The sequence below is a fragment of the Phyllobates terribilis genome, unplaced genomic scaffold (assembly GCF_046119375.1).
Source record: "Phyllobates terribilis strain yellow unplaced genomic scaffold, ASM4611937v1 Scaffold_4__5_contigs__length_816908805, whole genome shotgun sequence".
Taxonomy (NCBI): domain Eukaryota; kingdom Metazoa; phylum Chordata; class Amphibia; order Anura; family Dendrobatidae; genus Phyllobates; species Phyllobates terribilis.
In genome coordinates, this window is record NW_027362764.1 from 370364444 (window position 1) to 370391418 (window position 26975).

Here is a 26975-nt window from a genome sequence, read left to right on the forward strand (position 1 = left end):
GTTTTCAGCCAATTTTCTGAATTTTTGAAAATTTCACTTTTTTTGTGAAAATATCCACTAAATGAGGGAATAATATGTGTGAGGGTACCCCAGGAGAGTTCCAAATGTGTGTGGGTAGAATATATATCCCACGGCGGTAAAATTTAAAAAAGTTGAAAAAATTTTTTTTTTGGACTTAGTCATTTTTCCGGCGTTTATCAGACTTTCAGATAGGGCAAATGTCAGTGAGCGTTCTGATTTCAGTTCCAGAGCGATTTGCCCAATGAGTCCTTGATATTTAGTCATTTTCAGACAATTTTCTGGATTTTTGAAAATTTTACTTTTTTGTGAAAATATCCACTAAATGAGGGAATAATATGTGTGAGGGCACCCCAGGAGAGTTCCAAATGTGTGTGGGTAGAATATATATCCCACGGGGGTAAAATTGAAAAAAGTTAAAAAAAATTTTTTTGGACTTAATCAATTTTCCGGCGTTTATCAGACTTTCAGATAGGGGAAATGTCAGTGAGCGTTCCGATTTCAGTTCCAGAGCGATTCGCCCAATGAGTCCTTGATATTTCGTCGTTTTCAGCCAATTTTCTGGATTTTTTAAAATTTCACGTTTTTTGTGAAAGTATCCACTAAATGAGGGAATAATATGTGTGAGAGTACCCCAGGAGAGTTCCAAATGTGTGTGGGTAGAATATATATCCCACGGGGGTAAAATTGAAAAAAGTTGAAAAAATATTTTTTTTGGACTTAGTCATTTTTCCGGCGTTTATCAGACTTTTAGATAAGGCAAATGTCAGTGAGCATTCCGATTTCAGTTCCTGAGCGATTCGCCCAATGAGTCCTTGATATTTTGTCATTTTCAGCACATTTTTTGAATTTATGAAATTTTCGCTTTTTTGTGAAAATATCCACTAAATGAGGGAATAATATGTGTGATGGTACCCCAGGAGAGTTCCAAATGTGTGTGGGTAGAATATATATCCCACGGGGTAAAATTGAAAAGAGTTGAAAACATTTTTTTTTTGACTTAGTCATTTTCCCGGCGTTTATCAGACTTTCAGATAGGTGAAATGTCAGTGACCGTTCCGATTTCAGTTCCAGAGCGATTCGCCAAATGAGTCATTGATATTTAGTCTTTTTCAGCCAATATCTTGGATTTTGAAAATTTCACTTTTTTTTTTGAAAATATCCACTAAAAGAGGGAATAATATGTGTGAGGGTACCAAAGGAGAGTTCCAAATGTGTGTGGGTAGAATACATATCCCACGGGGGTAAAATTGAAAAAAGTTTAAAACATTTTTTTTTTGGAATTAGTCATTTTTCCGGCGTTTATCAGACTTTAAGATAGGGGAAATGTCAGTGAGCGTTCCGATTTCAGTTCCAGAGCGATTCGCCCAATGCGTACTTGGTATTTAGTCGTTTTCAGCGAATATTTTGGATTTTTGAAAATTTCACTTTTTTGTGAAAAAATCCACTAAATGAAGGAATAATATGTGTGAGGGTACCCCAGGAGAGTTCCAAATGTGTGTGGGTAGAATTTATATCCCACGGGTGTAAAATTGAAAAAAGTTGAAATTTTTTTTTTCTTAGACTTAATCATTTTTCCAGTGTTTATCAGAGTTTCAGATAGGGGAAATGTCAGTGAGCATTCCGATTTCAGTTCCTGAGCGATTTGCCCAATGAGTACTTGATATTTAGTCGTTTTCATCCACTATTTTGGATTTTTGAAAATTTCACTTTTTTGTGAAAATATCCACTAAATGAAGGAATAATATGTGTGAGCGTACCCCATTAGAGTTCCAAATGTGTGTGGGTAGAATATATATCCCACGGGGGTAAAATTGAAAAAAGTTTAAAAAAATTTTTTCTTGGACTTAGTCATTTTTCCGGCGTTTATCAGACTTTCAGATAAGGCAAATGTCAGTGAGCGCTCCGATTTCAGTTCCAGAGTGATTTGCCCAATGAGTCCTTGATGTTCAGTCGTTTTCATCCAATTTTCTGGATTTTTGAAAATTTCACTTTTTTGTGAAAATATCAACGAAATGAGAGAATAATATGTGTGAGGGTACCCCAGGAGAGTTCCAAATGTGTGTGGGTAGAATACATATCCCACGGGGGTAAAATTGAAAAAAGTTGAAAAAATATTTTTTTTGGACTTAGTCATTTTTCCGGCGTTTATTAGAATTTCAGATAGGGCAAATGTCAGTGAGCGTTCCGATTTCAGTTCCAGAGCAATTCGCCCAATGAGTCCTTGATATTTAGTCGTTTTCAGCCAATATTTTGGATTTTTGAAAATGTCACTTTTTTGTGAAAATATCCACTAAATGAGGGAATAATATGTGTGAGGGTACCCCAGGAGAGTTCCAAATGTGTGTGGGTAGAATTTATATCCCACAGGGGTAAAATTGAAAAAAGTTGAAAAAATTTTTTCTTTGACTTAGTCATTTTTCCGGTATTTATCAGACTTTCAGATAGGGGAAATGTCAGTGAGCGTTCCGATTTCAGTTCCAGAGCGATTCGCCCAATCAGTCCTTGATATTTTGTCGTTTTCAGCCAATTTTCTGGATTTTTGAAAATTTCTCTTTTTTGTGAAAATATCCACTAAAAGAGGGAATAATATGTGTGACGGTACCAAAGGAGAGTTCCAAATGTGTGTGGGTAGAATATATATCCCACGGGGGTAAAATTGAAAAGAGCTGAAAACATTTTTTTTTTTGGACTTAGTCATTTTTCCGGCGTTTATTACACTTTTAGATAAGGCGAATGTCAGTGAGCGTTCCGATTTCAGTTCCAGAGCGATTCGCCCAATGAGTCCGTGATATTTAGTAATTTTCAGCCAATTTAATGGATTTTTGAAAATTTCACTTTTTTGTGAAAATATCCACTAAATGAGGGAATAATATGAGCGAGGGTACCCCAGGAGAGTTCCAAATGTGTGTGGGTAGAATACATATCCCACGAGGGTAAAATTGAAAAAAGTTGAAAATTTTTTTTTCTTAGACTTAGTCATTTTTCCAGCGTTTATCAGACTTTCAGATAGGGGAAATGTCAGTGAGCGTTCCGATTTCAGTTCCAGAGCGATTCGCCCAATGCGTCCTTGATATTTAGTCGTTTTCAGCCAATTTTCTGGATTTTTGAAAATTTCACTTTTACGTGAAAATATCCACTAAATGAGGGAATAATATGTGTGAAGGTAGCCCAGGAGAGATCCATATGTGTGTGGGTAGAATTTATATCCCACAGGGATAAAATTGAAAAAAGTTGAAAATTTTTTTTTCTTAGACTTAGTCATTTTTCCGGCGTTTATAAGACTTTCAGATAGGGCAAATGTCAGTGAGCGTTCCGATTTCAGTTCCAGAGCGATTCGCCCAATGAGTCCTTGATATTTAGTCGTTTTCAGCCAATTTTCTGGATTTTTGAAAATTTCACTTTTTTGTGAAAATATCCACTAAATGAGGGAATAATATGTGTGAGGGTTCCCCAGGAGAGTTCCAAATGTGTGTGGGTAGAATTTATATCCCACAGGTGTAAAATTGAAAAACGTTTAAAAATTTTTTTTTTGAGCTTAGTCATTTTTCCGGCGTTTATTACACTTTTGGATAGGGCAAATGTCAGTGAGCGTTCCGATTTCAGTTCCAGAGCGATTCGCCCAATCAGTCCTTGATATTTAGTCATTTTCAGCCAATTTAATGGATTTTTGAAAATTTCACTTTTTTGTGAAAATATCCACTAAATGAGGGTATAATGTGTGTGAGGGTACACCAGGAGAGTTCCAAATGTGTGTGGGTAGAATACATATCCCACGTGGGTAAAATTGAAAAAAGTTTAAAAATTATTTTTTTTGGACTTAGTCATTTTTCCGGCGTTTATCAGACTTTCAGATAAGGCAAATGTCAGTGAGCATTCCGATTTCAGTTCCAGAGCGATTCGCCCAATGAGTCCTTGATATTTAGTCGTTTTCAGCCAATTTTCAGAATTTTTGAAAATTTCACTTTTTTGTGAAAATATCCACCAAATGAGGGAATAATATGTGTGAGGGTACCCCAGGAGAGTTCCAAATGTGTGTGGGTAGAATATATATCCCACGGGGGTAAAATTGAAAAAAGTTGAAAAATTTTTTTCTTATAGTCAGTCATTTTTCTGGCGTTTATCAGACTTTCAGATAGTGGAAATGTCAGTGAGCGTTCCGATTTCAGTTCCAGAGCGATTCGACCAATGAGTCCTTGATATTTAGTCGTTTTCAGCCAATTTCCTGGATTTTTGAAAATTTCACTTGTTTGTGAAAATATCCACTAAATGAGGGAATAATATGTCTGAGGGCACCCCAGGAGAGTTCCAAATGTGTGTAGGTAGAATATATATCCCACGGGGGTAAAATTGAAAAAAGTTGAAAAAAATTTTTTTTTGGACTTAGTCATTTTTCCGGCGTTTATTACACTTTTGGATAGGGCAAATGTCAGTGAGCGTTCCGATTTCAGTTCCAGAGCGATTCGCCCAATGAGTCCTTGATATTTAGTCGTTTTCAGCCAATATTTTGGATTTTTGAAAATTTTACTTATTTGTGAAAATATCCACCAAATGAGGGAATAATATGTGTGAGGGTACCCCAGGAGAGTTCCAAATGTGTGTGGGTAGAATATATATCCCACAGGGGTAAAATTGAAAAAAGTTGAAAAAATTTTTTTTTTGGACTTAGTCATTTTTCCGGCGTTCATCAGACTTTCAGATAGGGGAAATGTCAGTGAGCGTTCCGATTTCAGTTCCAGAGTGATTCGCCCAATGAGTCCTTGATATTTAGTCGTTTTCAGCCAATTTTCTGGATTTTTGAAAATGTCACTTGTTTGTGAAAATATCCACTAAATGAGGGAATAATATGTGTGAGGGTACCCCAGGCCCCAGGAGAGTTCCAAATGTGTGTGGGTAGAATATATATCCCACGGGGGTAAAATTGAAAAAAGTTGAAAAAAATTTTTTTTTAGACTTAGTCATTTTTCCGGCATTTATCAGACTTTCAGATAGGGCAAATGTCAGTGAGCATTCCGATTTCAGTTCCAGAGTGATTCGCCCAATGAGTCCTTGATATTTAGTTGTTTTCAGCCAATATTTTGAATTTTTGAAAATTTCACTTTTTTGTGAAAATATCCACTAAATGAGGGTATAATATGTGTGAGGTTACCCCAGGAGAGTTCCAAATGTGTGTAGGTAAAATATATATCCCACGGGGGTAAAATTGAAAAAAGTTGAAAAAATTTTTTTTTGGACTTAGTCATTTTTCCGCCGTTTATCAGACTTTCAGATAGGGCAAATGTCAGTGAGCGTTCCGATTTCAGTTCCAGTGCGATTCGCCCAATGAGTCCTTGATATTTAGTTGTTTTCAGCCAATATTTTGCATTTTTGAAAATTTCACTTTTTTGTGAAAATATCCAATAAATGAGGGAATAATTTGTGTGAGGGTACCCCAGGAGAGTTCCAAATGTCTGTGGGTAGAATATATATCCCACGGGGGTAAAATTGAAAAAATTTGAAAATAATTTTTTTTGGGACTTAAGGACCTGTCACACATAACGAGATCGCTAGCGAGATCGTTACTACGTCACAGTTTTGAGATCGCTGAAGAGATCGTTCGGGAGCCGTCAAACATGTATAACTTGCCAACGATTTCGGCCGCCCCAGCGATCTAACTAACGATCTCGTTGGTCGCTGGGACGCTGTCACACAGCAGCTATTTCAACGATCCACACTCAACGATACACACTTTGAGGGACTGTACTGTGACAGAAAGGCGTGCATAAAATTACCTTTCCGCGCCCACTCATCTCCGATTGGTGGACGCTACTGCGTTCTGATTGGCGGCCGGGTTTTTTAAAAAGGCGACGTTGGGGCAATTCCGCTCCCTTGTTCCTATCTGCGCTCTGCTTTCGGATCGTAGCCGTGTTCTCCGGGGAAGTTTCGTCCATCTGGGATTTGTTGAAGCCTTGTCAGCGTCCTGATTTTTGGATCCTAGTTGCGTTCTACTGCTGTGATTCCATTCATTTGTGGATTTTCTTCAGCTGTGACTGAACATTGACTTTTGGGTTCTTCAGGCACTGTATCGCTTTGTTTCCACGGTAAGTTATTTTAGTGGATTTTTATCACACTCAATAAGTATACATTTGCTTATACATTGGAGGCCATTTTTAGTCAGCAAATGGTGTGTAGTACTTTTTACTTTGTTTTAAAATGTTTCATGTATGCTCACTGTATTGCTATCCTTTTCAGATGGCTTTCAAAAGTGAAGAGTGTTATGCACACGCCCGGACTGACTGGCGTGTGCGGGTGTTGTGGTTCCACTGGACCATGGACCGGAGAGTGCCTGGAGGGGCGTGACTAAGTATCTGGCCGATCCAACCAAGGTGGCACGACGGCATACGACGCCAGTGCACCAGGGAGAAACCGGGCAGTGGGACCAGGTGCTACTCCAGGTCAAACTCCGGACACGGGGGTTGACCCACACTGGGATTACTGGAACAGGCAGGTTAGGCTGGCACAGACTGGTGGATGTAAGCAAACACGGCAGGTATGCAGATGGGTGGATACAGGCGAGTATGCAGGCAGGGAGGTACTGGCTGAAAGGACGGGCTGGAGCACAGAGAGGTTAAGACCCAGTACAGACTGGGTCACAGAACCGCAGATGCGGTAGACAACCACAGCAGAGAGGGAACGCCCGAAGCGGTGGGCAAGAACAGAGCAGGACGGGGCTGCAGGAGCAGCGAGCACAAGCAGGGCAGGACAGGACTGCCGGAGCAGCGAGCAGAAGCAGGGCAGGGCGGAAACCGCAGAAGCAGTAAGCAAGATAAGAGCAGAGCAGAAACCGCAAGAGCGGCAAGCTAAGCAGGAGCAGAGCGGACACCGCAGAGCGGTAAACAAGGCAGGAGCAGAGTAGAAACCGCAAGAGCGGCAAGCTAAGCAGGAGCAGAGCGGACACCGCAGAGCGGTAAACAAGGCAGGAGCAGAGCAGAAACCGCAAGAGCGGCAAGCTAAGCAGGAGCAGAGCGGACACCGCAGAGCGGTAAACAAGGCAGGAGCAGAGCAGAAACCGCAAGAGCGGCAAGCTAAGCAGGAGCAGAGCGGACACCGCAGAGCGGTAAACAAGGCAGGAGCAGAGCAGAAACCGCAAGAGCGGCAAGCTAAGCAGGAGCAGAGCGGACACCGCAGAGCGGTAAACAAGGCAGGAGCAGAGCAGAAACCGCAAGAGCGGCAAGCTAAGCAGGAGCAGAGCGGACACCGCAGAGCGGTAAACAAAGCAAGGGGATAGGACTCTGTTCACAAAGAACAGACGGAGAAGGAAAGGCAGAACCAGAAGCACGCACAGTACTTACATAGAAGTAGCGAGCGTACACTAAATTCACAACAGAGGTACAGAGACGACGAGAAGGAATTTAGGAGCGGGTTCAGACTCTGCAGAAAGACGCAGAAAACAGACATAGAGGGAAAAGGGAGACAAGGTTAAAGTAGAAATGAGGCACAGACAACAGGGAACAGAGGAACGGGAACAGAGACAGCAAGGCAGGAACACAAACAGGACTCTGTTCAGACGGGAACAGATACCGCAAGGCAGGAACACAAACAGGACTCTGTTCAGACGGGAACAGATACCGCAAGGCAGGAACACAAACAGGACTCTGTTCAGACGGGAACAGATACCGCAAGGCAGAGACACAAACAGGACTCTGTTCAGACGGGAACAGATACCGCAAGGCACAGACAGGCAGATGTAGGAATACGGCCCCTAGAAGGCGAAAGAACAGGCAAGAAGCGTGTTCACAAGAACAGACCACAGTTCAGACACAGAACTGGAAAACAGGCAGGAAAACAGGATAGGACCTGGCATGTCAGAGACAAAAAGCCAACTGACAAGAAACAATGCTTAGGCGCCATCTAGAGGAAGAAGGTGGTATAAATACCCAAAGATGGACAGCAATAGGCTGAAGGTGCAACAGGGGCGTGTCCGCAGCAGGTACAAGAAACAGGAAGTTCAGCGGGCGCCGCCCTATGCAGCCAAAGTGGAGCAGAGCAGAGCACAAGGAAAGAAGCCAGACCAGGAAGCTGGGCGGGAGATGAAGTTTGCGATCTTGCATGATGAGAGATGGAACACCATGCAAGAACGCCGCCAGGTATGCTACAAAGAGTTTGTGAGGGAAATGATTGACCTCTACCGCTCCCTGCCGTGCCTTTGGCAAATAAAATCAACAGACTACTGCAATAGAGAGAAAAAGAGGGAGGCCTACCAGCAATTGATTTCCCTCTTTAAAAGGCATGGCCCCAACGAGAAGGTGGATGAAGAGCTGGTGAAGAGAAAGATCCAGGGTCTACGCACCGTATATAAGAAAGAACTCAACCGGGTGGAGAAATCAAAGAAGTCAGGTACCGGCACAGATGAGGTTTATGTGCCGACATTATGGTATTATGATTTGCTTGCCTTCACCCGTGACCAGGAGCTACCTCGGCGAATGGCGTGTACGATGCGGCCGACCCCGGAAGAAGACCCCGACATACGGACTGACTCCCCTGTTGAAGATGTAAGTACCTTCTTTGCTTCCCTGTAAATAGCATTTATACTTTCAATGTACATGCCATAGTTTAGCCGCCCCTCATATTTTTTTTTTATTGCACGTGTACCCATGCTGGTCATAACATACCTGCTGGATGTTGTAACCAAATCTTAACTTTAATTTTGTGTTCCCACAGCACCATCGGCAAGATGACGACATCTCGGCTACGGAACGTGGTATGGAGGAGGCGAGTGTTATGTCAAGGAATGAGGAACCTATGGCATCGGTGAATGAAGACCCTATGGCCTCTACAAGTGAAGACCTTGTGCCTCGGCGACAGAGAAAATCAAGGAAAAGAAAGGCCAGCTTGCCGCCATCGCCAGATCTAGTATCTCTGGCGAACAAGATTCTACTTCTGCAGACCCAGGCCAAGCGGGACAGCTTTGCAACATATGCTGGCGAGAGACTACAGAGGCTGGATGACCGACAGAGGGCGCACGCAGAAAGGGTCATGTTTGAGACTTTAAATAAAGCGGCAGCCGGTGAACTTAATGAAACGTCTACTGTACATACTCTGATTGACCCTGGCCATTTTCAACAACATTCTTGGACCCATAGGCCGGACCCACTTCACAGCACACCAGTGCAGAGGATCCGGCGTCCACAAAGCCTTGCCCCCCCCCCACAGTATCCCATGTGTTCTGATTCTTTTGTTTCCCCCAGGCACGGATACACAAATACAGGTAATCGATATGAAGAACTGTAGTGATGTTTCATTTCAATTTTTTTTTATCATTTTGTAAATATTGTTAATTTAATACTTGTTAAAATTGTTTATATTTTTGTTTGTTTATAAAAGAAAGGTCTATTGTCCTCTTTTTTAACTTTACCCCTGCCCTCTGATCTCACCTTGATTGAAATAAAAATGTTTTTTGGATGCCTTATTTTCTGCTTTACCTCTTCCCGAGGGTGGGACCCCTCACCCCTGCCCCCCGATCCCTTCCCAATCTCCGTTCCCTCCCCTCCATGCTCTACCGTCTATTCCCATCCCTGCTCTCCGCTGGTGATCACCTCCTCCCCTTCTCCTCCTCCGGCTCCAGGCTTTATCACCTGTCTTCTGTCTTCTCCCTGTGTCCTCTGGTCTTCTTCACAGCTGGTTTTCTTCCCCTCCTCTTCCTACTTCCCTTCTTTTAGTCTTTGGGGTCATAGTCATGGTGCACGGTATGGCAATGATCTGCCATACCATGCACCATGAGTCTGACTCAGATTATAGGTTGTATATACTAGATTCTTGATAGGGCGTTGATCCAGGGAACTAGTCTGATTGCCGTATGTGGAGTCAGGAAGGAATTTTTTTTCCCAAAACGGAGCATGGTTTTTTTTTGCCTTCCTCTGGATCAACATGTTAGGTCTTCCTTATAGTTTTCATACTATGTTCCTATTCTTTCCTCTTCTCTCTTCTTCTTGAATTAGCTGGCATCTGTGAAAGCCGACTTCAGACGGCTTTCCTGCCCCCACACAACTTCAGCTAATAATATCAATAAGTAGGCGGCAAGGAAAGCCGACTTCAGACGGCTTTCCTGCCCCTACACTACTTCAGCTGATAACATCAATTAGTAGACAGCTATTAAAGCCGACTTCAGACGGCTTTCCTGCCCCCACACAACTTCAGCTGATAACATCATTAAGTAGGCGGCAATGAAAGCCTACTTCAGACGGCTTTCCTGCCCCTACACAACTTCAGCTGATAACATCAATAAGCAGGAGGGTGTGAAAGCCGACTTTGGAGTGGGCTTTACTGCCCCTGCACTGCTTGTTAGGCAGTATCACACAGGATAGGATTAGATACACAACCCGTCAGGCAGTATCACACAGGATAGGATTAGATACACAACTCTTTAGGCAGTATCACACAGGATAGGATTAGATACACAACTCTTTAGGCAGTATCACACAGGATAGGATTAGATACACAACTCGTCAGGCAGTATCAAAAAAGATTAGGATTAGATACACAACTCTTTAGGCAGTATCACACAGGATAGGATTAGATACACAACTCTTTAGGCAGTATCACACAGGATAGGATTAGATACACAACCCGTCAGGCAGTATCACACAGGATAGGACTAGATACACAACTCTTTAGGCAGTATCACACAGGATAGGATTAGATACACAACCCGTCAGGCAGTATCACACAGGATAGGATTAGATACACAACTCTTTAGACAGTATCACACAGGATAGGATTAGATACACAACCCGTCAGGCAGCATCACACAGGATAGGATTACATACACAACTCTTTAGGCAGTATCACACAGGATAGGATTAGATACACAACCCGTCAGGCAGTATCACACAGGATAGGATTAGATACACAACTCTTTAGGCAGTATCACACAGGATAGGATTAAATACACAACCTGTCAGGCAGTATCACACAGGATAGGATTAGATACACAACCCGTCAGGCAGTATCACACAGGATAGGATTAGATACACAACCCGTCAGGCAGTATCACACAGGATAGGATTAGATACACAACTCTTTAGGCAGTATCACACAGGATAGGATTAGATACACAACTCTTTAGGCAGTATCACACAGGATAGGATTAGATACACAACCCGTCAGGCAGTATCACACAGGATAGGATTAGATACACAACCCGTCAGGCAGTATCACACAGGATAGGATTAGATACACAACCCGTCAGGCAGTATCACACAGGATAGGATTAGATACACAACCCGTCAGGCAGTATCACACAGGATAGGATTAGATACACAACTCTTTAGGCAGTATCACACAGGATAGGATTAGATACACAACCCGTCAGGCAGTATCACACAGGATAGGATTAGATACACAACTCTTTAGGCAGTATCACACAGGATAGGATTAGATACACAACCTGTCAGGCAGTATCACACAGGATAGGATTAGATACACAACCCGTCAGGCAGTATCACACAGGATAGGATTAGATACACAACCCGTCAGGCAGTATCACACAGGATAGGATTAGATACACAACCCGTCAGGCAGTATCACACAGGATAGGATTAGATGTAACAAAGTGTAGACAATAGTGGATATAAACTAATTTTTTTTTATAAAAATATAAAAAATATAACCAACCAAATAATATCAACTACATAACAAAAAAGAATTTATTGGCTGCCGTGACGGTCATGGGCTGCCACAAATCTTGCCAGCATCACTCCGTGCTGGTGGATCTCTTCACTCAGTCTCCGTTGTGACGCCAGGAGATCTTGTAGTGTTGGGATTTCTACGGAGGTAATAGTTAAACTTAAAAGTCCAATAATTCTGTACATTCATCAAATTAAGGCTATGTGCCCACGATGCACCACTCCCGGGTACCATCCACACATTAGAACGCGCTAATTACGCAAGTACAGATGCAGTATTGCGGAATTGGCGCATTATAATGCAAGTCAATGGCGGCGCAAAAAAACCACCTTATGCAAAATAATTGGTAGTGCTGCGTTTTTTTCCGCAATGATAATGTGCAGCGGAAATTTCCGCAGCATGTGCACAGCACATGCGGATTATCATTGGGGAACATGGCAGACCTTCTACCATGCGCTTTTAATGCGTTTCCACAGCAGCAAAAACGCTGCAGAAACACCTTAAAAAACGCATCGTGGGCACACAGCCTATCAGGTACATGTTTGGTATTTAACACTTACGGTTTTCAGGTTGCTCGGATGATGACGAGTTTAAGGACCACCCGGATCCCCTGGCACCACCGGCTAGAGAAAGACACAACACTTAACAGTACATGACAGCCCTATACTTTCCAAGTTGTATGGACCGTATTTTATGTCAAAGCATTACCGAAAGATGAAGCTGCACCTATATCACGGAGTGATGCTGGCGAGCTGGTAGAGGAATGCTGCTGGGGCTCCAGGGCTGGAGGTGACTCCCTTGGGGGCTCTGGGGCTGCAGGCGCTGGAAAACAAATAACATTAGATACCTAAGGTGATTGCAGTTGTAACTAATGTGCTGCCATATATTGTGTTAACATATTTTAAAACCACTCACCACGGCGGGGCAGGGTCCGTGACCGGATGCTGACGATTCGGTCGGCAGACCTATATTTCAGGTCCGCCAGCTTTTTACGGATTTGTGTAGCAGAGCGCTGCACCCCAAATCTCCGGACCAGGCCCCGACCGATCCTCTGCAGCACCGCCTGCTTATGGAGCACTGGATGCTCCGAGTGCACATGGCACTCATAATCAAGTGCATCCAGGTGCTCCACAAGGTAGCACACCTCAGCATCACCCCAAGGAGATGCCCTGACCCTGGATGCCATAATGCTCTTAATAAGCTAGGCCGCAACTTCGTCGTTAGACCCGCCCACGACGCATGAACGTCGGTAACCACGCCCACGACGCATGAACGTCGCCAATAAACCCGCGGTTTATTAGAGAACCCTATTGTGACTTGAATTATTAGCGTGTCGGACTAGAGACGCTGTATTGATAATGCGACATCTGTAGAACGCAGCAGTGTCTCTATTGTGATGGTCACACAGGAACACTGGTGTTTAGGTGGTTTTATGTAGAAATATGTATCTATTTTTATGTAGGTATGCATACTTCTGTGTCTGTGAGTATGTGTGTGTATATCTGGTTATCTGTATATAAGTGTGGATATGGGTGTAGATTTTTATGTATCTGAATATGTATGTGTATATGGATGTGTATATGGATGTATACATACGAGTACAACAGTGGCGTACCGCCATTGGTGGCAGGCCACATAACTGCTATGGGGCCCGTGGCCGTAGGGGGCCCGTGAGCCAGCGGACCCCATAGCAGTCTCCCCCATTCTGTACCCCACGCTCCTCTGTTTGATTGCCGCCACCGCCCACTGCCACTGTGTTCAGACATGGCCAACACCTTTAATTGTGCTTGAGTGGGCCCTGCTGCGGCATTACTACAAGGCACAGCCGCACAACACACTACACGCAGCCATTACTGAGTACAGTGCCGGTGGGTGGCGGTTAATCAAACAGCGGCACGTCAACGCTGCTACGATGCACCACGCTGTGTCAGACAGTGGAGCTGCCAGCTGCTGTCGTGATGAGAGAGACGCGCTGCAGAGACTGAAGCAGCGGGGAATACGGAGTGGTAAGTATGTATTTATATATTTTTGTAAATCAGTCAGTACTGATAATACTGGAGGACTGGGGCTGCCTTTTACCCTATGGGGGGCTGCATTATACTGTGTGCTCTCCCATCCTGGTATACAGGGCTGCGGAGTCGATAAGCCAAACTGACTCCTCAATTTCCATTACTCCGACTCCACCTCCCTCATACATGGCTCATGTGATACATTAGGGTCATTACACTGTGCATGTGGAGGCTAAAAAGGAGGAAGTCACCATCGGGGTATCATACTGTGTTAAGGGGGACACTTTTGTTGGCATCACATTTTTATGGGGCTATGAAAGAGTAATTTAGGAGTTCAGAAAGGAAGAAAGGCTGGAAGGTTGTGGGATCTGCTCTTCTGTGTCCCCAACAATTATTTCCTTTTTTTTTTTTTGGGGGGGGGGGTCCCAATTATAACTTCTGCTATGAGCTCCCATGATTCCTATGTCCGCCCCTGGAGTACACGTATGTGTATACGGGCCCTTACTATTGAAACAATGATAAACAAATCTTTTGCAAAGTTAAACACAGTTTATTACACAAATCAATACAAAACTGAAAGTAGTGTATAATTGTCAGTAGTTGCCCACTATAAGTTCTGATGTTGCCAAGTAACAGCACCAGGACCGTTAAAATACTGGCAGTAGTTGTCGCGGCTGGTCTTCGCATACTGGGTGTTTCTGCCATATCCCACTGGTTGAAGGCCTGCAATTGCAGGATCGTTTGAACGCCATTCACCGAGCTCCACTTCCCCATTGGCTAGGTCCACAGAGTCCACGAAGCCAGGCGGACAGTACGTAATTGCATCACGTCGACGAAGAAAGTTGTGAAGTGTGCAACAGGCCAAAACAACAGAGTCTATTGATGTAAGCTTCATGTTAATTGGCGTGTGAAAAACTCTGAAGCGGTTGGCCATGATACCGAAGGCATTTTCGACAACACGACGTGCCCTTGACAAACGATAATTGAAAATTCTTCTTTCCTGGGTAAGACTTTTTTGGGGTAACGGTTTAATAAGATTGGGATGAAGTGGGAAGGCTTCATCGCCGACAAAAACAAAATTAAGGTTACCTGTAGTCTCTGAGTTGGGAGGCAAGTGTAGGTCACAGTTGTCCAATCGCTCTCCAAAAAGTGTGTGCTCTAAAACACCACCATCAGAAACCCTGCCGTTCATGCCAACATCTACATTTATAAATTCATAATTGGCATTAACAAGGGCCATCATGATGATGCTGAAATAGCCCTTATAATTATAAAAATAGGATCCGCTATTTGGTGGCTGAGTGATTCGGACATGTTTCCCGTCCAAAGCCCCACCACAGTTAGGGAACTGCCACAGCTGCTCAAAATCAGAGGCAATCTTTTTCCATTCCTCCTCTGTGTTGGGAAACTGTATGTAACTACGTAGACTGTGGTAAATTGCATTACATGTCTCCGGGATTAGAACACTGAGCATGGGCCTTGAAATGGCTGCAGAAAAATGCAAGTCTTGGAGTGAGCGTCCGGTGGCCAGGAATCTCAGTGTGACTGCCAATCTTTCATCTGCCGGAATGGCAGCACGCATCGCTGTATCCTTCCGTTGAATACGTGGCGTAACTCTTTCCAATAACTCTTTAAAAGATTCCTCTGACATCCTCAGATAGTTGCGGAAATCATGAGGATTCTTCTCCTGAAGCTCTCTTACAAGTTGCATGTGGGACAATTCAGACCTCTTCTGCAGCCACTCTCTGGTCCACATGCGACGCTTTCGTTTGGAACGCCTCTGTAGCTCTCGTGCCTCATCTTGACGCCGAGCTTCCTCAACCAGCAATGCAGCAACCACAATAGCACACTGCCCGTCGTCCATGATGTGCAAACTGCAAACATAACATGAAAAGATGAGAACACTTTCAACAAAACAATTAACACAAGTATTGAAACTGTATATAAAAAATATCATGGAAAACCATATTCCATTCTGTTAGTGAGCATGACAGAAAATGCGCTGTGTGGGTGCATGTGCATGAGACCCATAAAATATCTGCCCATGCAAAAGCATACATATATATATATACAAATAGAAGCCAAGCCCTCCCTCCCTGAAAAGCAAAGATAACAGATAATTAGTAAATGTGTGATAAAAGATTAAAAAATGGAAACGCATCTGAGACCTCAAACAATAACTACCTTACTAAAGATGTCTGATATGTTCAAAGCGGAGTCACAGCTGGAGAACGCTGCAATGATCCGCAAAACTCAGCACTAGTCCAATGAACGGATATTAGCAGCCCGGCGAACTCTGGTAGGATCTGCAATAAAGCACGAGGTCAGAAACAAAGGACGGAATCGCTATTCTGTTGCCTTCTTTATGCGCGTCCGGAAATGAGAACGCCGTAGCGACCACCAATCGGGGACGAGGGGCGCGGAATAGTCCAATTTATACACGCCTACGTGTCTCAGTTCTGAATCGCTGGACGAGGTCGTTGGCTAGGTGTCAAATACAGCGATGCACACTGCCCAGCGGGAGTGCAACGACCCAGGAATGGTCCAGGGAGCTTTGTAACGATCAACGATCTCGCAGCAGGGGCCTGATCGTTGCTACCTGTCAAACGTAGCGAGATCGCTAGCGATGTCGCTGTTGCGTCACAAAACCCGTGACGTATCAACGATCTCGCTAGCGATCTCGTTATGTGTGACAGGGCCTTTAGTCATTTTTCCGGCGTTTATCAGACTTTCAGATAGGGGAAATGTAAGTGAGCATTCCGATTTCAGTTCCAGAGCGATTCGCTCAATGAGTCCTTGATATTTCGTCGTTTTCAGCCAATTTTTAGGATTTTTGAAAATTTCACTTTTTTGTGAAAATATTCACTAAATGAGGGAAAAATATGTGTGAGGGTACCCCAGGCCCCAGGAGAGTTCCAAATGTGTGTGGGTAGAATATATATCCCACGGGGTTAAAATTGAAAAAAGTTGAAAAAAATTTTTTTTTGGACTTAGTCATTTTTCCGCCGTTTATCAGACTTTCAGATAGGGGAAATGTAACTGAGCATTCCGATTTCAGTTCCAGAGCAATTCACCCAATGAGTCCTTGATATTTAGTCGTTTTCAGCCAATTTTCTGGATTTTTGAAAATATAACTTTTTTGTGAAAATATCCACTAAATGAGGGAATAATATGTGTGAGGGTACCCCAGGAGAGTTCCAAATGTGTGTGGGTAGAATTTATATCCCACAGGGGTAAAATTGAAAAAAGTTGAAAAAATTTTTTTTTTGGACTTATTCATTTTTCCGGCGTTTATCAGACTTTCAGATAGGGGAATTGTCAGTGAGCGTTCCGATTTCAGTTCCAGAGCGATTCTCCCAATGAGTCCTTGATATTTATTTGTTTTCAGCCAATATTTTGGATTTTTGAAAATTTCACTTTTTTGTGAAAAAATCCACTAAATGAGGGAATAATAGGTGTGAGGGTATCCCAGGAGAGGTCCAAATGTGTGTGGGTAGAATATATATCCCACTTGGGTAAAATTGAAAAAAGTTGAAAAAAAATATTTTTGGACTTAGTCATTTTTACGGCGTTTATCAGACTTTCAGATAGGGCAAATGTCAATGAGCGTTCCGATTTCAGTTCCAGTGCGATTCGCCCAATGAGTCCTTGATATTTAGTCGTTTTCAGCCAATATTTTGGATTTTTGAAAATTTCACTTGTTTGTGAAAATATCCACTAAATGAGGGAATAATAGGTGTGAGGGTACCCCAGGAGAGGTCCAAATGTGTGTGGGTAGAATATATATCCCACGGGGGTAAAATTGTAAAAAGTTGAAAAAAATTTTTTTTTGGACTTAGTCATTGTTCCGTCATTTATCAGACTTTCAGATAGGGGAAATGTCAGTGAGCATTCCGATTTCAGTTCCAGAGCGATTCGCCCAATGAGTCCTTGATATTTAGTTGTTTTCAGCCAATATTTTGCATTTTTGAAAATTTCACTTTTTTGTGAAAATATCCACTAAATGAGGGAATAATTTGTGTGAGGGTACCCCAGGAGAGTTCCAAATGTGTGTGGGTAGAATATATATCCCACGGGGGTAAAATTGAAAAAAGTTGAAAAAAATTTTTTTTGGGACTTAGTCATTTTTCTGGCGTTTATTTCACTTTTAGATAGGGCGAATGTCAGGGAGCGTTCCGATTTCAGTACCAGAGCGATTCGCCCAATCAGTCCTTGATATTTAGTCATTTTCAGCCAATTTAATGGATTTTTGAAAATTTCACTTTTTTGTGAAAATATCCACTAAATGAGGGAATAATATGTGTGAGGGTACCCCAGGAGAGTTCCAAATGTGTGTGGGTAGAATATATATCCCACGGGGGTAAAATTGAAAAAAGTTGAAAAAATTTTTTTCTTAGACTTAGTCATTTTTCTGGCGTTTATCAGACTTTCAGATAGTGGAAATGTCAGTGAGCGTTCCGATTTCAGTTCCAGAGCGATTCGACCAATGAGTCCTTGATATTTAGTCGTTTTCAGCCAATATTTTGGATTTTTGAAAATTTCACTTTTTTGTGAAAAAATCCACTAAATGAGGGAATAATATGTGTGAGGGTATCCCAGGAGAGGTCCAAATGTGTGTGGGTAGAATATATATCCCACTTGGGTAAAATTGAAAAAAGTTGAAAAAAAATATTTTTGGACTTAGTCATTTTTACGGCTTTTATCAGACTTTCAGATAGGGCAAATGTCAGTGAGCGTTCCGATTTCAGTTCCAGTGCGATTCGCCCAATGAGTCCTTGATATTTAGTTGTTTTCAGCCAATATTTTGCATTTTTGAAAATTTCACTTTTTTGTGAAAATATCCACTAAATGAGGGAATAATTTGTGTGAGGGTACCCCAGGAGAGTTCCAAATGTGTGTGGGTAGAATATATATCCCACGGGGGTAAAATTGAAAAAAGTTGAAAAAAATTTTTTTTGGGACTTAGTCATTTTTCTGGCGTTTATTTCACTTTTAGATAGGGCGAATGTCAGTGAGCGTTCCGATTTCAGTTCCAGAGTGATTCGCCCAATGAGTCCTTGATATTTAGTCATTTTCAGCCAATTTAATGGATTTTTGAAAATTTCACTTTTTTGTGAAAATATCCACTAAATGAGGGAATAATATGTGTGAGGGTACCCCAGGAGAGTTCCAAATGTGTGTGGGTAGAATATATATCCCACGGGGGTAAAATTGAAAAAAGTTGAAAAAATGTTTTTCTTAGACTTAGTCATTTTTCTGGCGTTTATCAGACTTTCAGATAGTGGAAATGTCAGTGAGCGTTCCGATTTCAGTTCCAGAGCGATTCGACCAATGAGTCCTTGATATTTAGTTGTTTTCAGCCAATGTTTTGGATTTTTGAAAATTTAACTTTTTTGTGAAAATATCCACTAAATGAGGTAATAATATGTGTGAGGGTACCCCAGGAGAGGTCCAAATGTGTGTGGGTAGAATATATATCCCACGGGTGTAAAATTGAAAAAAGTTGAAAAAAATTTTTTTTTGGACTTAGTCATTTTTCCGGCGTTTATCAGACTTTCAGATAGGGGAAATGTAAGTGAGCATTCCGATTTCTGTTCCAGAGCGATTCGCCCAATGAGTCCTTGACATTTAGTCGTTTTCAGCCAATTTTCTGGATTTTTGAAAATTTCACTTTTTTGTGAAAATATTCACTAAATGAGGGAATAATATGTGTGAGGGTACCCGAGGCCCCAGGAGAGTTCCAAATGTGTGTGGGTAGAATATATATCCCACGGGGGTAAAATTGAAAAAAGTTGAAAACAATTTTTTTTTGGACTTAGTCATTTTTCCGGCGTTTATCACACTTTCAGATAGGGGAAATGTCAGTGAGCATTCCGATTTCAGTTCCAGAGCGATTCTCCCAATGAGTCCTTGATATTTATTCATTTTCAGCCAATATTTTGGATTTTTGAAAATTTCACTTTTTTGTGAAAAAATCCACTAAATGAGGGAATAATATGTGTGAGGGTATCCCAGGAGAGGTCCAAATGTGTGTGGGTAGAATATATATCCCACTTGGGTAAAATTGAAAAAAGTTGAAAAAAAATATTTTTGGACTTAGTCATTTTTACGGCTTTTATCAGACTTTCAGATAGGGCAAATGTCAGTGAGCGTTCCGATTTCAGTTCCAGTGCGATTCGCCCAATGAGTCCTTGATATTTAGCCGTTTTCAGCCAATATTTTGGATTTTTGAAAATTTCACTTGTTTGTGAAAATATCCAATAAATGAGGGAATAATATGTGTGAGGGTAACCCAGGAGAGGTCCAAATGTGTGTGGGTAGAATATATATCCCACGGGGGTAAAAATGAAAAAAGTTGCAAAAAATTTTTTTTTGGACTTAGTCATTTTTCCGGCGTTTATTACACTTTTGGATAGGGCAAATGTCAGTGAGCGTTCCGATTTCAGTTCCAAAGCGATTCGCCCAATGAGTCCTTGATATTTAGTCATTTTCAGCCAATTTAATGGATTTTTGAAAATTTGACTTTTTTGTGAAAATATCCACTAAATGAGGGAATAATATGTGTGAAGGTACGCCAGTAGAGTTCAAAAAGTGTGTGGGTAGAATATATATCACATGGGGGTAAAATTGAAAAAAGTTGAAAATCTTTTTTTCTTAGACTTTGTCATTTTTCCGGTGTTTATCAGACTTTCAGATAGGGGAAATGTCAGTGAGCATTCCGATTTCAGTTCCAGAGCGATTCGCCCAATGAGTCCTTGATATTTAGTTGTTTTCAGCCAATGTTTTGGATTTTTGAAAATTTCACTTTTTTGTGAAAATATCCACTAAATGAGGTAATAATATGTGTGAGGGTACCCGAGGCCCCAGGAGAGTTCCAAATGTGTGTGGGTAGAATATATATCCCACGGGGGTAAAATTGAAAAAAGTTGAAAACAATTTTTTTTTGGACTTAGTCATTTTTCCGGCATTTAACAGACTTTCAGATAGGGGAAATGTCAGTGAGCGTTCTGATTTCAGTTCCAGAGCGATTCGTCCAATGAGTACTTGATATTTAGTCATTTTCAGCCAATTTTCTGGATTTTTGAAAATTTCACTTTTTTGTGAAAATATCCACTAAATGAGGGAATAATATGTTTGAGAGTACCCCAGGAGAGTTCCAAATGTGTGTGGGTAGAATATATATCCCACGGGGGTAAAATTGAAAAAAGTTGAAAAAAATTTTTTTTTGGACTTAGTCATTTTTCCGGCGTTTATCACACTTTCAGATAGGGGAAATGTCAGTGAGCGTTCCGATTTCAGTTCCAGAGCGATTCTCCCAATGAGTCCTTGATATTTATTCGTTTTCAGCCAATATGTTGGATTTTTGAAAATTTCACTTTTTTGTGAAAAAATCCACTAAATGAGGGAATAATATGTGTGAGGGTATCCCAGGAGAGGTCCAAATGTGTGTGGGTAGAATATATATCCCACAGGGGTAAAATTGAAAAAAGTTGAAAAAAATTTTTTTTTGGACTTAGTCATTTTTCCGGCGTTTATCAGACTTTCAGATAGGGGAAATGTCAGTGAGCGTTCCGATTTCAGTTCCAGAGTGATTCGCCCAATGAGTCTTTGATATTTAGTCGTTTTCAGCCAATTTTCTGGATTTTTGAAAATGTCACTTGTTTGTGAAAATATCCACTAAATGAGGGAATAATATGTGTGAGGGTACCCCAGGCCCCAGGAGAGTTCCAAATGTGTGTGGGTAGAATATATATCCCACGGGGGTAAAATTGAAAAAAGTTGAAAAAAATTTTTTTTTAGACTTAGTCATTTTTCCGGCATTTATCAGACTTTCAGATAGGGCAAATGTCAGTGAGCATTCCGATTTCAGTTCCAGAGTGATTCGCCCAATGAGTCCTTGATATTTAGTTGTTTTCAGCCAATATTTTGAATTTTTGAAAATTTCACTTTTTTGTGAAAATATCCACTAAATGAGGGTATAATATGTATGAGGTTACCCCAGGAGAGTTCCAAATGTGTGTAGGTAAAATATATATCCCACGGGGGTAAAATTGAAAAAAGTTGAAAAAATTTTTTTTTGGACTTAGTCATTTTTCCGCCGTTTATCAGACTTTCAGATAGGGCAAATGTCAGTGAGCGTTCCGATTTCAGTTCCAGTGCGATTCGCCCAGTGAGTCCTTGATATTTAGTTGTTTTCAGCCAATATTTTGCATTTTTGAAAATTTCACTTTTTTGTGAAAATATCCACTAAATGAGGGAATAATTTGTGTGAGGGTACCCCAGGAGAGTTCCAAATGTCTGTGGGTAGAATATATATCCCACGGGGGTAAAATTGAAAAAATTTGAAAATAATTTTTTTTGGGACTTAAGGACCTGTCACACATAACGAGATCGCTAGCGAGATCGTTACTACGTCACAGTTTTGAGATCGCTGGAGAGATCGTTCGGGAGCCGTCAAACATGTATAACTTGCCAACGATTTCGGCCGCCCCAGCGATCTAACTAACGATCTCGTTGGTCGCTGGGACGCTGTCACACAGCAGCTATTTCAACGATCCACACTCAACGATACACACTTTGAGGGACTGTACTGTGACAGAAAGGCGTGCATAAAATTACCTTTCCGCGCCCACTCATCTCCGATTGGTGGACGCTACTGCGTTCTGATTGGCGGCCGGGTTTTTTAAAAAGGCGACGTTGGGGCAATTCCGCTCCCTTGTTCCTATCTGCGCTCTGCTTTCGGATCGTAGCAGTGTTCTCCGGGCAAGTTTCGTCCATCTGGGATTTGTTGAAGCCTTGTCAGCGTCCTGATTTTTGGATCCTAGTTGCGTTCTACTGCTGTGATTCCATTCATTTGTGGATTTTCTTCAGCTGTGACTGAACATTGACTTTTGGGTTCTTCAGGCACTGTATGCTTTGTTTCCACGGTAAGTTATTTTAGTGGATTTTTATCACACTCAATAAGTATACATTTGCTTATACATTGGAGGCCATTTTTAGTCAGCAAATGGTGTGTAGTACTTTTTACTTTGTTTTAAAATGTTTCATGTATGCTCACTGTATTGCTATCCTTTTCAGATGGCTTTCAAAAGTGAAGAGTGTTATGCACACGCCCGGACTGACTGGCGTGTGCGGGTGTTGTGGTTCCACTGGACCATGGACCGGAGAGTGCCTGGAGGGGCGTGACTAAGTATCTGGCCGATCCAACCAAGGTGGCACGACGGCATACGACGCCAGTGCACCAGGGAGAAACCGGGCAGAGGGACCAGGTGCTACTCCAGGTCAAACTCCGGACACGGGGGTTGACCCACACTGGGATTACTGGAACAGGCAGGTTAGGCTGGCACAGACTGGTGGATGTAAGCAAACACGGCAGGTATGCAGATGGGTGGATACAGGCGAGTATGCAGGCAGGGAGGTACTGGCCGAAAGGACGGGCTGGAGCACAGAGAGGTTAAGACCCAGTACAGACTGGGTCACAGAACCGCAGATGCGGTAGACAACCACAGCAGAGAGGGAACGCCCGAAGCGGTGGGCAAGAACAGAGCAGGACGGGGCTGCAGGAGCAGCGAGCACAAGCAGGGCAGGACAGGACTGCCGGAGCAGCGAGCAGAAGCAGGGCAGGGCGGAAACCGCAGAAGCAGTAAGCAAGATAAGAGCAGAGCAGAAACCGCAAGAGCGGCAAGCTAAGCAGGAGCAGAGCGGACACCGCAGAGCGGTAAACAAGGCAGGAGCAGAGTAGAAACCGCAAGAGCGGCAAGCTAAGCAGGAGCAGAGCGGACACCGCAGAGCGGTAAACAAGGCAGGAGCAGAGCAGAAACCGCAAGAGCGGCAAGCTAAGCAGGAGCAGAGCGGACACCGCAGAGCGGTAAACAAGGCAGGAGCAGAGCAGAAACCGCAAGAGCGGCAAGCTAAGCAGGAGCAGAGCGGACACCGCAGAGCGGTAAACAAGGCAGGAGCAGAGCAGAAACCGCAAGAGCGGCAAGCTAAGCAGGAGCAGAGCGGACACCGCAGAGCGGTAAACAAGGCAGGAGCAGAGCAGAAACCGCAAGAGCGGCAAGCTAAGCAGGAGCAGAGCGGACACCGCAGAGCGGTAAACAAGGCAGGAGCAGAGCAGAAACCGCAAGAGCGGCAAGCTAAGCAGGAGCAGAGCGGACACCGCAGAGCGGTAAACAAGGCAAGGGGATAGGACTCTGTTCACAAAGAACAGACGGAGAAGGAAAGGCAGAACCAGAAGCACGCACAGTACTTACATAGAAGTAGCGAGCGTACACTAAATTCACAACAGAGGTACAGAGACGACGAGAAGGAATTTAGGAGCGGGTTCAGACTCTGCAGAAAGACGCAGAAAACAGACATAGAGGGAAAAGGGAGACAAGGTTAAAGTAGAAATGAGGCACAGACAACAGGGAACAGAGGAACGGGAACAGAGACAGCAAGGCAGGAACACAAACAGGACTCTGTTCAGACGGGAACAGATACCGCAAGGCAGGAACACAAACAGGACTCTGTTCAGACGGGAACAGATACCGCAAGGCAGGAACACAAACAGGACTCTGTTCAGACGGGAACAGATACCGCAAGGCAGAGACACAAACAGGACTCTGTTCAGACGGGAACAGATACCGCAAGGCACAGACAGGCAGATGTAGGAATACGGCCCCTAGAAGGCGAAAGAACAGGCAAGAAGCGTGTTCACAAGAACAGACCACAGTTCAGACACAGAACTGGAAAACAGGCAGGAAAACAGGATAGGACCTGGCATGTCAGAGACAAAAAGCCAACTGACAAGAAACAATGCTTAGGCGCCATCTAGAGGAAGAAGGTGGTATAAATACCCAAAGATGGACAGCAATAGGCTGAAGGTGCAACAGGGGCGTGTCCGCAGCAGGTACAAGAAACAGGAAGTTCAGCGGGCGCCGCCCTATGCAGCCAAAGTGGAGCAGAGCAGAGCACAAGGAAAGAAGCCAGACCAGGAAGCTGGGCGGGAGATGAAGTTTGCGATCTTGCATGATGAGAGATGGAACACCATGCAAGAACGCCGCCAGGTATGCTACAAAGAGTTTGTGAGGGAAATGATTGACCTCTACCGCTCCCTGCCGTGCCTTTGGCAAATAAAATCAACAGACTACTGCAATAGAGAGAAAAAGAGGGAGGCCTACCAGCAATTGATTTCCCTCTTTAAAAGGCATGGCCCCAACGAGAAGGTGGATGAAGAGCTGGTGAAGAGAAAGATCCAGGGTCTACGCACCGTATATAAGAAAGAACTCAACCGGGTGGAGAAATCAAAGAAGTCAGGTACCGGCACAGATGAGGTTTATGTGCCGACATTATGGTATTATGATTTGCTTGCCTTCACCCGTGACCAGGAGCTACCTCGGCGAATGGCGTGTACGATGCGGCCGACCCCGGAAGAAGACCCCGACATACGGACTGACTCCCCTGTTGAAGATGTAAGTACCTTCTTTGCTTCCCTGTAAATAGCATTTATACTTTCAATGTACATGCCATAGTTTAGCCGCCCCTCATATTTTTTTTTTATTGCACGTGTACCCATGCTGGTCATAACATACCTGCTGGATGTTGTAACCAAATCTTAACTTTAATTTTGTGTTCCCACAGCACCATCGGCAAGATGACGACATCTCGGCTACGGAACGTGGTATGGAGGAGGCGAGTGTTATGTCAAGGAATGAGGAACCTATGGCATCGGTGAATGAAGACCCTATGGCCTCTACAAGTGAAGACCTTGTGCCTCGGCGACAGAGAAAATCAAGGAAAAGAAAGGCCAGCTTGCCGCCATCGCCAGATCTAGTATCTCTGGCGAACAAGATTCTACTTCTGCAGACCCAGGCCAAGCGGGACAGCTTTGCAACATATGCTGGCGAGAGACTACAGAGGCTGGATGACCGACAGAGGGCGCACGCAGAAAGGGTCATGTTTGAGACTTTAAATAAAGCGGCAGCCGGTGAACTTAATGAAACGTCTACTGTACATACTCTGATTGACCCTGGCCATTTTCAACAACATTCTTGGACCCATAGGCCGGACCCACTTCACAGCACACCAGTGCAGAGGATCCGGCGTCCACAAAGCCTTGCCCCCCCCCCACAGTATCCCATGTGTTCTGATTCTTTTGTTTCCCCCAGGCACGGATACACAAATACAGGTAATCGATATGAAGAACTGTAGTGATGTTTCATTTCAATTTTTTTTTATCATTTTGTAAATATTGTTAATTTAATACTTGTTAAAATTGTTTATATTTTTGTTTGTTTATAAAAGAAAGGTCTATTGTCCTCTTTTTTAACTTTACCCCTGCCCTCTGATCTCACCTTGATTGAAATAAAAATGTTTTTTGGATGCCTTATTTTCTGCTTTACCTCTTCCCGAGGGTGGGACCCCTCACCCCTGCCCCCCGATCCCTTCCCAATCTCCGTTCCCTCCCCTCCATGCTCTACCGTCTATTCCCATCCCTGCTCTCCGCTGGTGATCACCTCCTCCCCTTCTCCTCCTCCGGCTCCAGGCTTTATCACCTGTCTTCTGTCTTCTCCCTGTGTCCTCTGGTCTTCTTCACAGCTGGTTTTCTTCCCCTCCTCTTCCTACTTCCCTTCTTTTAGTCTTTGGGGTCATAGTCATGGTGCACGGTATGGCAATGATCTGCCATACCATGCACCATGAGTCTGACTCAGATTATAGGTTGTATATACTAGATTCTTGATAGGGCGTTGATCCAGGGAACTAGTCTGATTGCCGTATGTGGAGTCAGGAAGGAATTTTTTTTCCCAAAACGGAGCATGGTTTTTTTTTGCCTTCCTCTGGATCAACATGTTAGGTCTTCCTTATAGTTTTCATACTATGTTCCTATTCTTTCCTCTTCTCTCTTCTTCTTGAATTAGCTGGCATCTGTGAAAGCCGACTTCAGACGGCTTTCCTGCCCCCACACAACTTCAGCTAATAATATCAATAAGTAGGCGGCAAGGAAAGCCGACTTCAGACGGCTTTCCTGCCCCTACACTACTTCAGCTGATAACATCAATTAGTAGACAGCTATTAAAGCCGACTTCAGACGGCTTTCCTGCCCCCACACAACTTCAGCTGATAACATCAATAAGTAGGCGGCAATGAAAGCCTACTTCAGACGGCTTTCCTGCCCCTACACAACTTCAGCTGATAACATCAATAAGCAGGAGGGTGTGAAAGCCGACTTTGGAGTGGGCTTTACTGCCCCTGCACTGCTTGTTAGGCAGTATCACACAGGATAGGATTAGATACACAACCCGT

General features: G+C 43.2%; 2 protein-coding genes across 2 annotated transcripts; both read left to right on the forward strand.

Moving 5' to 3' along the window:
* The first annotated feature begins 8087 nt into the window (after positions 1 to 8087).
* On the forward strand, positions 8088 to 9288 carry LOC141264660 (uncharacterized). The gene is made up of 2 exons (XM_073676929.1): positions 8088 to 8549; positions 8719 to 9288. Exons 1-2 carry the CDS (start codon positions 8088 to 8090, stop codon positions 9286 to 9288), a joined length of 1032 nt encoding a protein of 343 aa, XP_073533030.1.
* Positions 9289 to 24682: 15394 nt separating this feature from the next.
* On the forward strand, positions 24683 to 26001 carry LOC141264661 (uncharacterized). The gene is made up of 3 exons (XM_073676930.1): positions 24683 to 25144; positions 25314 to 25675; positions 25977 to 26001. Exons 1-3 carry the CDS (start codon positions 24683 to 24685, stop codon positions 25999 to 26001), a joined length of 849 nt encoding a protein of 282 aa, XP_073533031.1.
* The last annotated feature ends 974 nt before the right edge of the window (positions 26002 to 26975 follow it).

Coding starts and splice junctions, on each gene's coding strand:
- LOC141264661 (XM_073676930.1), top strand. CDS start 24,683: ATGAAGTTTGCGATCTTGCATGATGAGAGATGGAACACCATGCAAGAA. Junction 25,145..25,313: donor CTGACTCCCCTGTTGAAGAT/GTAAGTACCTTC, acceptor GTGTTCCCACAG/CACCATCGGCAAGATGACGA. Junction 25,676..25,976: donor GCCGGTGAACTTAATGAAAC/GTCTACTGTACA, acceptor TGTTTATAAAAG/AAAGGTCTATTGTCCTCTTT.
- LOC141264660 (XM_073676929.1), top strand. CDS start 8,088: ATGAAGTTTGCGATCTTGCATGATGAGAGATGGAACACCATGCAAGAA. Junction 8,550..8,718: donor CTGACTCCCCTGTTGAAGAT/GTAAGTACCTTC, acceptor GTGTTCCCACAG/CACCATCGGCAAGATGACGA.